The following is a 15042-nucleotide window of genomic DNA, read 5'->3' as shown; positions in this document are numbered from 1 at the left end:
AGTCCATGATTCAGAACTGAGCTGACTGTTCCCTGGAAGTTAATGGGATAAGATAGAGTCATTAGAAAACAAATACTGATTATAACTTGAGAGTAGCTTGTGTCGAAGGAAATTTAAGGAAGGCGCACATAAATGTTAAGTTTTAAGAATTCAGACAAGCCCTGTAACATTTCCAAAGGAAGAAATTGGATAGGAGGGTCAGGGGATGGCACACCTGGTGAAGTGTTCACATCACAGTGTGCAAGGACCCTGGTACAAGCCCCCAGTCCCTACCTACGGGGGGAAAGCTCCATGACTGGTGAAGCAGGACCCTAGGTATCTCTCTGTCTCACTTTCTGTGTCCCCCTTCCTCTTGATTTCTGGTTGTCTCTATCAAATAAATAGAGATAATAAACCAAAAAATAAAATTAAAAAAGAAAGAAATTGGATAGGAAAGTTTATGTGAAAGTAAACAAGTGAAAAAAAGACAAAGTTGAGAAATGGAGCATCAGAATATTTCAAGTGTCTTATGAATCCACTAGGTTTGAAAGCTTGTAATATAAATTTTAGAAGACAAGCTTCATCAGAAGCTATTTATATGTATGTGTTTACAAATACAAAGGAGAAGATGCATAACACCAATTTAAAGTGAAGAAAAATGACTGTGATAAGTGACTTAAGGTTCTTATTGCTTGCTATTAATATGACAAAAAGAGAGCAATAGCTGACTCACTCTAGTATTGACTAATTTCTATAACAAAGATAACCAAAAGCATAGTGTCTTGGATCAGAAAACAGTTATTTCTATCATATCGCAGTGTAAAGGACAGTAGTCTAGAGTTGTTGAGGCAGCTAAGCTGTCCTTAACATGGAGCTTCATATATAACTCTCATCAACACCATTTCCTAAGTGGTAGAAAGGGGGAGGAAGTCAAAGGCTTATTTTTAAAGACAGTTCTCAGAATTTGTAAATATCACTCCTCATATTTTAATGGCTTACAATAAGTGGAATGGGAGTAGAGAGAAATGGGGAGTGTAGTTTTAGTTGGATAGCAGCATTTCTAGTAAGTCTAGGAAGGTAATACTGATAGATGGCCACAAGTTGTTACCACGAAGACCTTCTAGGAAATGCATGGTTAAAAAAAAAATAAAATCATGATATTGGGTATAGATTGGTTAGGACAAAGCTGATGGTATAGGTTGTAATTAAAAAGTGAACATAGATATTTACTATTGGTTTAATGAAGAGTAAGGAATTAAATTCAATTCTTCTTCTTGCCCTTCTTCCGTAGCCAGTCAACAGCATCAGGTTGAGCCTGATGTCAAGTTTCGAGACCTCCTTTGAATCTGGAGAGGTGGCAGTCGTTGACTATGTGGGTCATAGTCTGTCTGGAGCCGCAGGGGCAGTTCGGGTTGTCTCTGGCTCCCCAGCGATGGAACATAGCGGCGCACCGGCCATGGCCTGTTCGATAGCGATTGAGGAGGGCCCAGTCATAACGTGCTAGGTCAAAGCCGGGTTGACGCTCGCAGGGGTCTGTGATGAGGTGTTTGTTCTTTACCTCAGCTGATTGCCAACTCTGTTTCCAAGAGACTGGAACAGAGAAGTTCAGTGTAGGCGTATATAAACAAATAAATGCTTAAGAATTCTCATAGGGAACTTTTTTTTTGGAAAATGGCCAGTTGGTACAAGAATAAAAATATGGAATATAATGCTATAAAGATATTTTGGAGTACTATATGGATGGTGTTTAATTCTGAGCTTAAAAGTTTGTATATACAACATGAATGTGCTTGGAGATTTGTTTTGAATAGAGTTGTGGCATTATAGGAATACTCTGCATGATGTTATTACTAGCGCAGAATCTAATGCTCATAAATTTGGAATAAAAAAGAGAAGTCTAATTAGGAGACTAGTGCTAGTGTATATGACAGTCTGAAGTAGATTAGTATCAATGGAAATAAACAGGAAATAGGAAGGGTGAGAAGTGAAAAGCATTTTGGAGGTAGACTACTTAACTAGACAACTGTTTGTGACCAGGAATTATAAAGAACTGAAATTGACTCTCAGTTGTAAGTCTAAGTTACTAAGACTAGTGAAGGGACATGTCCAATTGTAAATTTGGGAATTATGGATGGTGATGCTTTTGACAGAAATAGAAGAGGCCATAGAAGGGAAGGATTGGGGGAAGTAGGAGCAAATATTGTATATATTATTATGGAAAAGACTACTGTTAAGTTTTTGGAAATTCACTTTAGATCAACATACTTCATATAGATTTGAGATAACTGGATATTTTGATGAACAAAAAAAAAATAATATAAGAAGTAACCAATAGGCTTTTAAGGAGTGATTCTGAATAAATGGAAGGCACTGACAGATATTAAGGCAAGACCTATTGAAAATAGAGAAAGATGACCCTCTGGATCTCTTCCTGGGTGAAATGTCTGCCCATGTCCTGGCTCCATATCTATGAGGGTTGCATCTCGAGGTGGGGAGGGAAGGCACAGAGTGACATGGACTAGTCATGGTGTATTGCACCAAAGCAAAGGACACTGGGGAGGAAGAGAGAGGGAAGATGGGGAGAAAATTTTGGAGGCCTGGTACATAATAAAATTGTATGCATATGTCAATGATTACACTGTAAAACATTAACCCCATCAATAAAAAAAAATTAGGGACAGTTGAGCATAAGACATAACAGTAGAGGAGAGAGGTGATTTAATTGAGAACACAATAGAGAATTAAATTGGAATCAGTTCTGTTGATTTAAAAATGAAGGTGATTATGATCTATACTAAGAGAACAGTGCAAGACCACAACGTAATGCCTGTATTTTTGGGGTGGGTGTTGCAGATGAGTAGGAATTTGAGAACAAAAGGGTGACTTAACATTTTCCATCACTGGAAGAATGTTGGTGAAGCGAAAGGGAAAAGTGGGGCCCGGTAGCTGAGCACCTGGTTGAGCACACATGTTATAATACAAGGACCTGGGTTCGAGCCCTCCATCCCCACCTGCAGGGGGAAGCCTTTGCAAGTGATGAAGCAGTCCTGCAGCTGTCTTTCAGCCTCCCACCCAATTTCTGGCTGCCTCTATCCAATAAATAAATAAAGATAATTAAAGTTAAGGAAGTAAAAGGAAAAAGCTCCCTAAGTGTTTCCATAGAAATCACTTTACAAATTCAACTTGGAATTTTTGTTTACTGTCTTTGCTTGTTTGGAAGCTTTTATCTACTGGAAATCCTTAGTCTCAGGGAAAAGGAGGAGGAGGTAGTGACATATAATTTGAATTTAAGTAGAAATTTTCAGACAGGGGTAGATAGCATAATGGTTATGCAAAGAGACTCTCTTGCTTGAGACTCCAAAGTCCGAGGTTCAGTCCCCTGAACCATCATAAACCAGATCTGAGCAGGGCTCTAGTTAAAAAACAAACAACAAACAAAACAAAACAAAAAACCCAGAAACATTTTCCATGCATTTTTTTCTTTTATGTATTTATTTAATTTTTTTAGAGAGAGAGAGAGAAACACCAGAGCACTGCTCAGCTCTGGTTTACAGTGATGCCGGGAATTGAACCTGGGACTTAGGAGCCTCAGGCATGAGAGTCTGTTTGCATAACCATTATGCTGTCTCCCCTGCCCTTTTTTCCTTTTTCAATTAAATTTTATAAGCGACTTCTTCAGTGAAGTGTATACTGAGTACCATTCCTTTGAAACCATTGCTAGTGTTTCGAGTTCGGAAAGGGAGGAGGAAATCTTGCATAATTATAGTTTGAGGTCTCTGCTCCCAATCCATACCACCACTTAGCTGTGCCCTTATTTCACTGGAAATCATTAAAACACTTGAATTAAAATCTAGAGTTCTTGAAATTTTATGTGAGCCCTAATAATATTGACCAGTCAAATACATTTTGTCACTATCTGTAGCTGTTTCTAGGATATGTGTTGTATAAATACCAACCCTGGATCACATAAAGGTTTTTATGATTATAGATACTCCACATTCAGGAGTAAGAAAGAACAGTTTAGTAATAGTCAAGAAACCAGAATTGTAGCTTGATCATGTAACAAGAAGCAAAACAACAGCACTCAACAATCTTTCTTAAACAGTTTCATTGAGGGGGTTGGGCGGTAGCGCAGCAGGTTAAGCGCACATGGCGTAAAGCACAAGGACCAGCTGAAGGATCCCGGTTCGAGCCCCGGCTCCCCACCTGCAGGGGAGTCGCTTCACAGGTGGTGAAGCAAGTCTGCAGGTGTCTGTCTTTCTCTCCCCCTCTCTGTCTTCCCCTCCTCTCTCCATGTCTCTCTGTCCTATCCAACAACAGACAACATCAACAACAATAATAACCACAACCAGGCTACAACAACAAGGGCAACAAAAGGGGGAAAAATGGCCTCCAGGAGCAGTGGGTTCATGGTGCAGGCACTGAGCCCCAGCAATAACCCTGGAGGCAAAAAAAAAAAAAAAAAAACCCCAAAAACATATCATTGTGTCAGTCTATTAAGTAATTACCATCTGGTAGGACTATATGAGCCTCATCCAGCTTTAGTAAGTTCTTCCTATTGTCATTCTTTGCTAGCTGGGGGACAGCTCAAAAAAAGTTATGTAACTTGATTATGGGTATAGCTTTGTGGTCTGAGTGCAAATTTCCTGAAGTAACCACTTGTATCACATTGTCATTTATGAATAATACATACTTAGGTGATTCATTCAAATTAGTGCTATTTTTTGTAAATCCATTCTTGTGTTAAATATTGATCATCAGTATTGTGATACTGAGAAATACTTTAAAAATGTATACATCTATATTCTCAGTAAGGTAAATGTAATAAGAGTGTTTAAATAAACATAGTGTCTACAACCAGTATTAGTTCAACTACAGTCAGAAATAAATCAGATCAGAATGTGTGATTACTATCCAATCAACCTTTCTCTTTCATGTGTCAGTTTAACTTAGAAAACCAAACCAAACATTCCTTTGTTTGTGGAAGATAGGATATTAAATAGTGGTGTTCTAAAATTGCATTAGAAAGATGAAAATGGTTTGTCTGATCTTCTGAATTTTAATGTGATAAAAATCATTGTGAAGAAAATTGGGCTTTCTAAAGTGACAGGAACATTATTCAAATAAATTTGATTGAATCTAAGTCTTTTTCAGTGCTTTCAAATAGGGCACACTACACACCAATTTGGTTTATGAAAGAGTGGCTTTAAATTTTGAGATATTAGGGAAAATATTTGTTTAGTAATTAGGCCAAATATTATTAATTATGATGATATTTTTGGATAGTACCATTAACTGATAAGGGTATCTAGAATAAATATATATATATATATATACATATATGATAATTTAAAGAAGCCTCAGTTTGAATTATTTAGGGTATACTATTAAAATGTCTAAAATCATCTGTAATTGTTCTTGAAAGTTAGTTTTTAAAAATTTTCTTTGCACTAACACCGTGATTCAGATAAGTTTCAGTTTTGAGCCCAAATCTTCAGTCTGCACTCTTACTGATAAGACTGCTTTGACACCATGCATGTTGCTGTGCCCTCTTAATATCTATTATGAGGCCAGCAGTGGGCATTAGATCATAAATAGTGTTTTGCATTTTTCTATAGTGTTCAGTGTGTTACACTTTAATGATGTATGTTCATAGTATTTCTTTAGATTTATTATTATTCATTGAATTTCTAATATTTCTACTTTTGGTGACTTTTATATTGTGTAACTTTCTTAAATCGATTTTGTATTGTTGCTTCTATCTAAAATAATATTCCACAATTTAGAAATATTTCTTTCATAATTTTGTTTTCTCCTTTAATGGTTGTCGTGTATTTTTAAAAGCCTGTTTATAAAACTTTGTGAATACCGTGATTTTCCCCCTCACAAGTAAAATCTAGTGAATACGTGCTGCTTATCATTGTTAGAATGGAAATTGCTGGTAAGAGCAGACATCTTTAAAGCCTAACTCTGTGTCATGCATATGAAATTGTATTATAAAAGTACCTGCTTCTTACTTAATCTTACCTGTCTTTCTGTTTCTTTTGCAGCAAACAAAAAAAAAAAAAAGAAAAGAAAAAATGCTGGATAGAATTTCTTCTCACTACTATTTAAAATATTCTTTTCTTCTGTGAATTACCACAGGTTTAGCCCCTACGAGTGGTATAATCCACACCCTTGCAACCCTGACTCAGACGTGGTGGAAAACAATTTTACCTTGCTTAATAGTTTCTGGTTTGGAGTTGGAGCTCTCATGCAGCAAGGTATACGACTCAGCCTGCTATTCTCCTTGAGCACCATGTCCCACTCTTTGCTGGGCTGACAGCTATTGCGGGCGCAAGTCCCTTGCATGGGTGCCTCTGTGCATGTAGCCATGATGCAGCTTCTCCATCGATAAAATGCATCCAGGCATTCTCAAATCCCATCCGAGAGAGATTCTGAGAGGATAATTAGCTTTTGCAAATGTACATACAATATCCTCATCTGATATTTTTCTTAACCTACAGTAGGTACATTATTTCACAGATAACCCAGCTAACCCGACTCATTAGCTAGAAGCTGCATTTAAACTACTACCAAGATTACATCTCCTTGAGACAAGAATACAGCGTAATGCTTCTGATTCCTGTCACATTTTGATGTAAAATATTGTTTCATACCAACTCTTGATGATTAAATGCATTTGTATTGCATGATTCGTAATTCTGCATATAAATCTGCAAAATTAAAATAGCTAACCTTTTAGTTACCTTTTCAAGTAAAATACTAGCTGCATTTGATAACATAAGATAATAAAATTGCTTGCTCAAAACTGCATGCAACAATATCTTATAGTTATTTAAAGTATATAATATTCATGCTAAAGGTAAAGGCTATATTTTCTAGAAAATGATATAATAAATAAAACATATCTTAATGATCTGTATATGAATATGAGTTCATTCCACTCGTCTCAGTTCTCCCAACCTGAATTTTTTTAAATATTTGCTATGTTTTTAAAAATCTTTTAATATTTGCACAAAGTTTATTTAACACTTCAGATTTTTAGTTTCAAATTAATTTTATTAGCCAAAGTAAAATGATCTATGCCTTAAATGTACTGTTATTAAGTCTTAACATTTATATATAAAGTGAGATGCCTAAAGTCTGAACTTCCAATGACTACATTAAGGGAAAAATATATTCCTTCACACGTATTAACACACCTCATTAGACTTTATCTTCTATTTCAGTAGGGTATATTTTATCCACTTTAAGGAAATTCATTTAATAACTGTATTGCAGATCTAAGAAGTGAAAGTTTATGAATAAATTATAAAATATAATTTATATAAAAGGTGTTTTGTTCTTGCATGTTTAGTATTATGTATAAGTCCATTAACTGATTACTGCTTCATTTATAAACTGATTTCTAAAGTGAGAATAGATTTCAGAAGTAATAGCAATTTAACACATTTTTGTTATAAGCAGAGGCTAAAATATAAAACATTTAAATAAAATCAGTGATATATATGTATTTATATATATATGGTTTAATAAATATTTAAATGTAAAACTTGAAAGTTCAGAGGGATCTTAAATGAACTCATCTAAAATTGTGACATTTCTTTCTAAATAGAAGGAATAGTCAGTAGGTTAATTTTCCCTTTCCTACCTCTCGGACCCAATTTCTTCACTCTAAGGCTGACTCTCTTCTTGGATGACAAGACTGAAATTCTTTCAGTAATGCTAGGAATTAATAAAAGCCCATCCTTTCTGACAAACAACTCTTACAGGTAACACTGGATAATACTCAGTCATACTGCTTATCAATCGCTAGCCTAAATAATCTAAAAAAAAAATCTAAAAAGATTTTTGCTACCATGTTGAAAAAAAAAACAAACACATTTTCTACACTTATGTTTTCTAAAATCTCTGGATATTTTTGAGAATTTGTATATTTTTAATGAGAACTTTGCATATACACAATAATATATATATATATATATATATATATATATATATATATATATAACTTAGCAACTGAAATATGATTCTAGTTGAGACCTTGGAAAATAGTAAAGAATCACAGCAATGAAAAATTCAAATATACATTTGCTTTGCCACATAACTACTTCACAGCTGGTGGATACATGAAAGAGGAACCCATACAATTCTGGCTGATGCCCAGTTCCCCAGGAATTAGTGGGACATAGTGCTGGACATGACGTTACCTTGAGTACATGACAGTCAGCCCCTAACCAGGCTCTGATTCACTAGCCTAGGAGATACTCGCTTTAAGTTCTTGGATAAGATATGAACTTGTGGTAATTGGGCCTTTCTTTTTTACTTTTTTCCCTTTTTTTTTTTCCCCCTGAATGTCTCCACTGTTTATTTCCCAGTCTTATTTGATTTTATTGGTGTTTTTGTTCAAAAACAAACAACAGAAACAACACAGAGTTGGTTGGATAGCCATCGTAGCTGGTCTTCTTGATAGTATTTTAGTGTCTAAATGTTCAAGTGTGTATCTGACAGGGCCTAGGAGCAACTACAGCAGAAAGGTACTTTTCTGGGTTTTTTGTTTGTTTGTTTGTTTGTTTGTTTTCTTTACAGAATGGTAGGCAGAGTCTGGAGCTGGAGTTGGCTGTCATGTCCAAGTCTGTCTGCTATTTAAAATTCTGTTTGTTTGTTTGTTTGTTTGTTTGAAATTGCAAGGGTAAGATGAATTGCAGTATAAGATGGGCTGTCTTGAGGGTAAGATGAATTGCAGTATTAGATGGGCTGTCTTGATCTCATTTGATAATGATACCACTTCTTTTAACTGGTCACAGGAATAATTTTTGGATTGCATTCCATCTCAAAATAGGTTACCTCACTACTTTAATCAGTGATTAAATTAAACTTTGACTATAGAACAAATCAGGAAATGGAGCCCATCTTTACTTCATTCCATTTTACTAAAATCCTGTTAAAAAGTGATTTTGAAGCCAATGTCCTCTTGATTGTAGATTCAAGGTAATCAAAAGGGAATAGTAAGTGTATCTATACATTAGTAGACTTTTTAACCAAAAGTCAAACAAGCTGATATATATTTATTTTAATACTTATCTTGTAATGTATATAGTGATGTAACATTTTACTTGATAACCTCAATTAAATTGATAATAATTAAAAGTAAAATGTAATCCTTGAATTATAAGAGAATTCCATTCTCTTATTACCACCGTAAGCAGTCAACTCCAGTCTTATACGGTAATGTGATCATAAAATATTTAAGTATGTGCAAAAATAAATATTTTAGTATTTAATTATTGTTATTTAAAGTTTTATAATGAGGACAACTATAGTGATGGGAGACCATTGTTTATAAATAAGAAAATAAGTGACTACCTTATTTTAAAATTAAAAGCATACTAAAACCACACAGTCTAAGGAATATGACTCATTGAAAGTATTTCATGCTAATGCCATGACAGATTTTTTTTTTCTTTGAGCCTCAAAGACCTGAAAAATGAACTTTGATATAAAAATTGTTTAAAAAAAATAATCTGAGGACTGGGAAGTTAGCACCACCAGTAACCTAAAATTCTTTCTTGCCTGAGGGACAGAGGTCCCAGGTTTAATCCCTGCTACCACCACTTGCCATAATTCAGCAGTGCTGTGGCTAAAAATAAAAAGTGAATCTTGATGTTTACTCATCATGTGTTCTAAAACTCACCTAACTAACAAAACAATGAAAAACTAGCTATGTGATTTATAAACTGGAGAGGTTTCATTCCCCATTCTAATGCTGGCTTTTACAAGGATTATCTACTCATTAATATTGTAATTATTATCTCCCACCATCTAAGATAAAGCTTGAGTCTCCTGTCACTATACTTAAACACAAGCATACTAAGAAAATATCTTTGATCGAAATGAACCTCTGCCCTCCCAAGATTGCTGCTTATTAAAGCAATGTATAATTCTGATCTAAGCTTTTATTACACAGTGATTCCATTCTGCCACCATGACCAAAAGTTAATGGCTGCTGACCAAATTCTCTGTATTCATTTCACCTCTCCCCCCCCCCCCAATCTCTGTTAGGTTCTGAGCTCATGCCCAAAGCACTCTCCACCAGGATAGTGGGAGGCATTTGGTGGTTTTTCACACTTATCATCATTTCTTCGTATACCGCTAACTTAGCCGCCTTTCTAACAGTGGAGCGCATGGAATCTCCTATCGATTCTGCTGATGATTTAGCTAAACAAACCAAGATAGAATACGGAGCAGTGGAAGATGGTGCCACAATGACGTTCTTCAAGGTAGGTCCTTCTGGTTATCTCAGAAGTCTTTATTAGATGACAACAGTACAGAAAGAACATGATCTGCTGATGGTGAGGATGCAATGATGCTGTGATTAGTGCAGTCCAGCCAATACCTTCAAGGGCTTGGGACATCAACATTGAACTATATAACCATCCAAGCAAAAGCAGTTTTATAAGTGTGATTGAAAGCTCTCCAGTTACAATCATAGCTTCTATGCCACCAAGGAGGAATGAATACTTGCAATTATTACGAAGAATGTACTTTATATGTATACTGTTCTTTGTTTTTTTTTTTCATTTATACGTACTGTAAATTATTCTTTTCCTTTAGAAGGATTGGGGAAAGCTTACTCAATGGCAAGATTTTACTCCTAACAAAATTTTATCTTTGAATGAAAAATTAAACTAGTATACACATTATATATTTATGAAAACAAATGATCAGTTCAGACTTCAAAAGGTTTGACTATTCCCGGAGAGAACAGTGAGTATTTGTCATGTATAAAAAGTGTGCTTGCGCCAAGTTCCAGGCAGACATCTTGGACTCCTCTTTATTTCTATTTTCTTTTCTTTTTTTAATTTTTTATTTAAGAAAGGATTAATGAACAAAAACATAAGGTAGGAGGGGTACAACTCCACACAATTCCCACCACCCAATTCCCATAACCCACCCCCTCCCCTGATAGCTTTCCCATTCTCTATCCCTCTGGGAGCATGGACCCAGGGTCGTTGAGGGTTGCAGAAGGTGGAAGGTCTGGCTTCTGTAATTGCTTCCCCGCTGAACATGGGCGTTGACTGGTCGGTCCATACTCCCAGCCTGCCTCTCTCTTTCCCTAGTAGGGTGGGTCTCTGGGGAAGCTGAGCTCCAGGACACACTGGTGGGGTCTTCAATCCAGGGAAGCCTAGCCAGCATCCTGCTGGCATCTGGAACCTGGTGACTGAAAAGAGAGTTAACATATGAAGTCAAACAATTTGTTGAGCAATCATGGATCCCAAGCTTGGAATAGTGGAGAGGAAGTGTTAGGGAGGTACTCACTGCAAACTCTAGTGTACTTCTGCTTTCAGGTATATATTTTGCAGTAGTTTATGGATACGTGTGCACATAAGCTCTCTCTCACAGAAACTGGTGTATATCTAGGTTATGGGACTTTTCTTTCCACAGTTGATCTCACTGGGTCAGAGGAGAACAAGGAGATAATGTTAGATAATCACTTCCTAATTTATATTTGTTCAAATATTTTTACTCTCTTGCTGGATAGAATTTTTTAATAGTGTCTTACACATTAATTATTTCACCATTTTCTGGCTGACTTTTTTTTTCTTTTTTTTTCCATTCCTTTATATTTAGCTAAAGATACAGACATAGAGAAAGAGAAAGACAGCACAGCACTGCTCTAACATCTGTGGAGCCTCCCCTGGTACCAGTCTCATCCATGGTGCTCCTGTGTGGTGTTAGGGCTTGGGCCAAGTAATCCATGTGCGGTCAGGTGCATGCCCACTGGATTAGTTATTTTGTGACTGTTGGGAAAAATGTTAAGCATTAGTGTTTTCTTTCAAATGATCACACTAATGGAGTTGCCAATTCAAGTGCAGTAGAAGGGGTGAATGTATTTCCCTTTTTAATATGATTAACTCAAGTTATAAATCATCTTATTCCTTCAAACATACATCAAGTGTAGCATACAACAAGTATTCTGGGGCAAGTAATGTGTAATTCTCACTTCAGGGATATCTTAGTTTAGTTGAAGACATAAAAGGCTAACTCGTTGTAAAGCTCAGCATACTATAACTTGAAACAGCAATTTTGTCAAGTCATTATTTAATTTTATTGATAAAATATCTTAAAGACTTAAAGCAGAGGCTGGGTCCTGGTTGAGAGCACATGTTACAATGTGAAAGAACCCAGGTTCAAGCCTCCAGTCCCCACCTGTAGGAGGAAAGCTTCATGAGTGGTGAAACAGGGCTGCAGGTGTCTCTCGGTTTCTCTCAGTCTTCCCTCTCGAATTTTGGCTGCCTCTATCCAATAAATAAAGATAAAAGAAAAAAAAACAGCTAAACCAATTTTCAAAAAAAAAAAAAGACAAATCATCACTTTTAAAAGTTCTAAATGATAACAAGTGCCCAAAAATAGTAGTCAGATTAATATCATTTAAAAGTATATTTTGGGGAGTCCATGGCGGTAGCGCAGTGGGTTAAGTGCACATGGTGCAAAGCGCAAGGACCAGTATAAGGATCTCCGTTCATGCCCCGGCTCCCCACTTGCAAGGGAGTCTCTTCACAGGCAGTAAAGCAGGTCTGCAGGTGTCTGTCTTTATCTCCCCACCTTCTGTCTTCCCCTCCTCTCTCCATTTCTTTCTGTCCTATCCAACAGTGACGACATCAACAAGAATAACTACAACAATAAGAACACAGGCAACAAAAAGGAAATAAATACTTAATTTTTTTTAAAAAAGTATATTTTGAAAGCAAATGTATGATATAACAAATGAGCAAATGCATTTTATTATGTAGTTAGGAGATCATTATTTTTTAGTCAACTATCTCACTAACCAAATGTGAGCAAATTAGTATGTTCAGAAAGATGTTATTTAATTCTGCTAGTTAGAACTGATCAGTCTTCCCCAAATGACTACTTAAACTCAGTATATAATCTCCTTCTTATAAAACGTTTTGAAGGTATAGCTTGTTGAAGAAGAGCATTGCAGGGTCAATAGCTTTTCAGTGTAAATATATGGCATATTTAAATTACTACAACATCCAAAAAACTTTTGAAATTGAGTTTGTAAAATAGAACAAATAAAATAGCTAACACTGCTACTTGACACCAGAGGTATTTCTATTTTCACAATTTCTTCAGCATTAATATGATTTCTATTTTCCAGTATTTCAAATATATTAAACTGCAAAGGTCTTCTAGATTATCATAAGCAAAGTCTGTTTCTAAAGAGTCGTTTAAAATTCTTTTTCTTTCTTTTTTTTAAATCTTATTTAAGCTCATGTTCTCTCTCCTTTGTCTTTGCAATGGACTCTGTCCTTTCTTATTTTCTTGCTCTCTCTAGTGTCATTTTTACCGACCTTTACTGTTCATTTCTACTATCTGCATACTCTTTTATCTCTGTTTTTCTCTCAGACACACAAGATACCTCCAAATTCTGGAGAAAATTGGCATGAACAATTTCTCTTTCCAACAGCACAGACTCCTTTGAATTGAAACCTTCTGGATGTACACTAGTAACAATAAAAAACACAGAGATAATCACTAAGCTGGCAATTACTTTATGTTGCCAACATTTTCACATGCTGAATTCTTATTCTTGAAACTAGAAGAGAAAGACAAATTTAAAATAATATTAAATTATGTAATTTTCATGTAACTGAATGATTCCTAATTCAGCTTCATATTCTAGATTTTTGAACTGCCTGTCTTATTATTCATAGAGATCTGAAATTACAAAAACAAATCTCTACCAATTTGCAACTGAAGCAAATGTCTGCTTATTTTGAACCCCTACTAGGATCTATTATGTGTTATCTATTTACATTTGATATCATACTTTCATTTTAATTAAAAATACATATAAACACTCCAGGAAGTACCTGTAAGACACTGATTTCTAAAGGAATTTCCATCTTGTTTTTACTAACTTAACAATACCCCACTGTTAACTAATTGTTCCAGAATTCTCAATTCCAGAAAATCATTAAAAGAGTAGTATATTTTTTTACTATAGGTCAGGATACTGAAATCAAGTTAGTTGATGTTAAAAAAGCTAAGTCCTTTGTACTGAAAAATACAAGTAGGATTATATAGCTATTTTACAAAATAGAATAATTCACTTTACCAAAGTACTTGCATGAGTTTGTTCATTGAACTCACATGTATGTTGTCTTCAAGACAAGTTCTTTTTTCTTCTATACACCATATCTCACATACACATTATCCTCAGGGATAACCTAACATCACGACTATATATAGATAATGAAACAAAAATTGAGCAGATAATGTTTCTCCAGTGACCTTATGTGCGAAGAATAGACTGAGAGACTTAATTGAAAAATAGTGAAGTCAAGGAGTTGAAACATCCTTGAATCAAGGAACCAGACTGGGCTAGGAATGACATCTCATTTAGAGCTGAACATTACATAAAATGTTACCAAGTAACAAACAATTCCTTTTCTATGAAGAACAAAAATTGAGAGAATTAATTCATGTGGATTGTATGTTCAAATATAACTCAGCAAAGGCCTGGCTGGAAGTCTTAGGGTCTTTTTGGAAATTTGCTATATTTTTCAAGTGACTTATTTGTTTGACAAAACAGTGATGAATAATTTATTTTTTATGCAGCCCCATAACTCTAGATTTCCAAAATCTACAAATCCTTTCCTTGGGTTTATTCTACCTGGAAATTCTAACTTTGTCACATGTTTTAATTTAGTCTGTCCTTGTTAAAAAAAACAAACAAAAAAAAACACCACAGTATCATAATGGATGCAACCTGCATTTGCTGTTATTAAATACAATTCTGTCACACGTAGCAAAGATATTAGATGTGTAGCTAGTATTTAATATAAGATGCCTAATTTTTCTAAAAACATACAGTTTGTGTGTAATTTAGTAGGAATAAAGAAAACTGGGGGTGGGGGCAGGGTTGGGCACCAGGTTAAGCGCACATGATATGAAGCACAAGGACCAGAGCAAGGATCTCATCTCAGTTCAGTTCAAGCTCCCCACTATCTGACTTAGTCAGTTAATTTAACTATATTTACATAAGACTCT

At 35.3% G+C, this 15042-nt stretch overlaps 1 protein-coding gene across 5 annotated transcripts in view; it reads left to right on the top strand.

Annotated features, from left to right (window-relative positions):
• GRIK2 (glutamate ionotropic receptor kainate type subunit 2) overlaps positions 1-15042 on the top strand; it is a 653698-nt gene that overhangs the window by 525856 nt on the left and 112800 nt on the right. For all 5 annotated transcript variants that reach the window (XM_007523908.3, XM_007523909.2, XM_060190711.1 and 2 more), the window contains exons 12-13: positions 6124-6242; positions 10045-10262. In XM_007523908.3, the coding sequence (XP_007523970.1) occupies positions 6124-6242; positions 10045-10262 (337 nt within the window). The remainder of the gene's footprint in view (positions 1-6123; positions 6243-10044; positions 10263-15042) is intronic.

Source organism: Erinaceus europaeus, chromosome 4 (genome assembly GCF_950295315.1).
Source record: "Erinaceus europaeus chromosome 4, mEriEur2.1, whole genome shotgun sequence".
In the NCBI taxonomy this organism is placed as follows: Eukaryota; Metazoa; Chordata; class Mammalia; order Eulipotyphla; family Erinaceidae; genus Erinaceus; species Erinaceus europaeus.
This window is presented reverse-complemented; position numbering and strand designations above follow the sequence as displayed.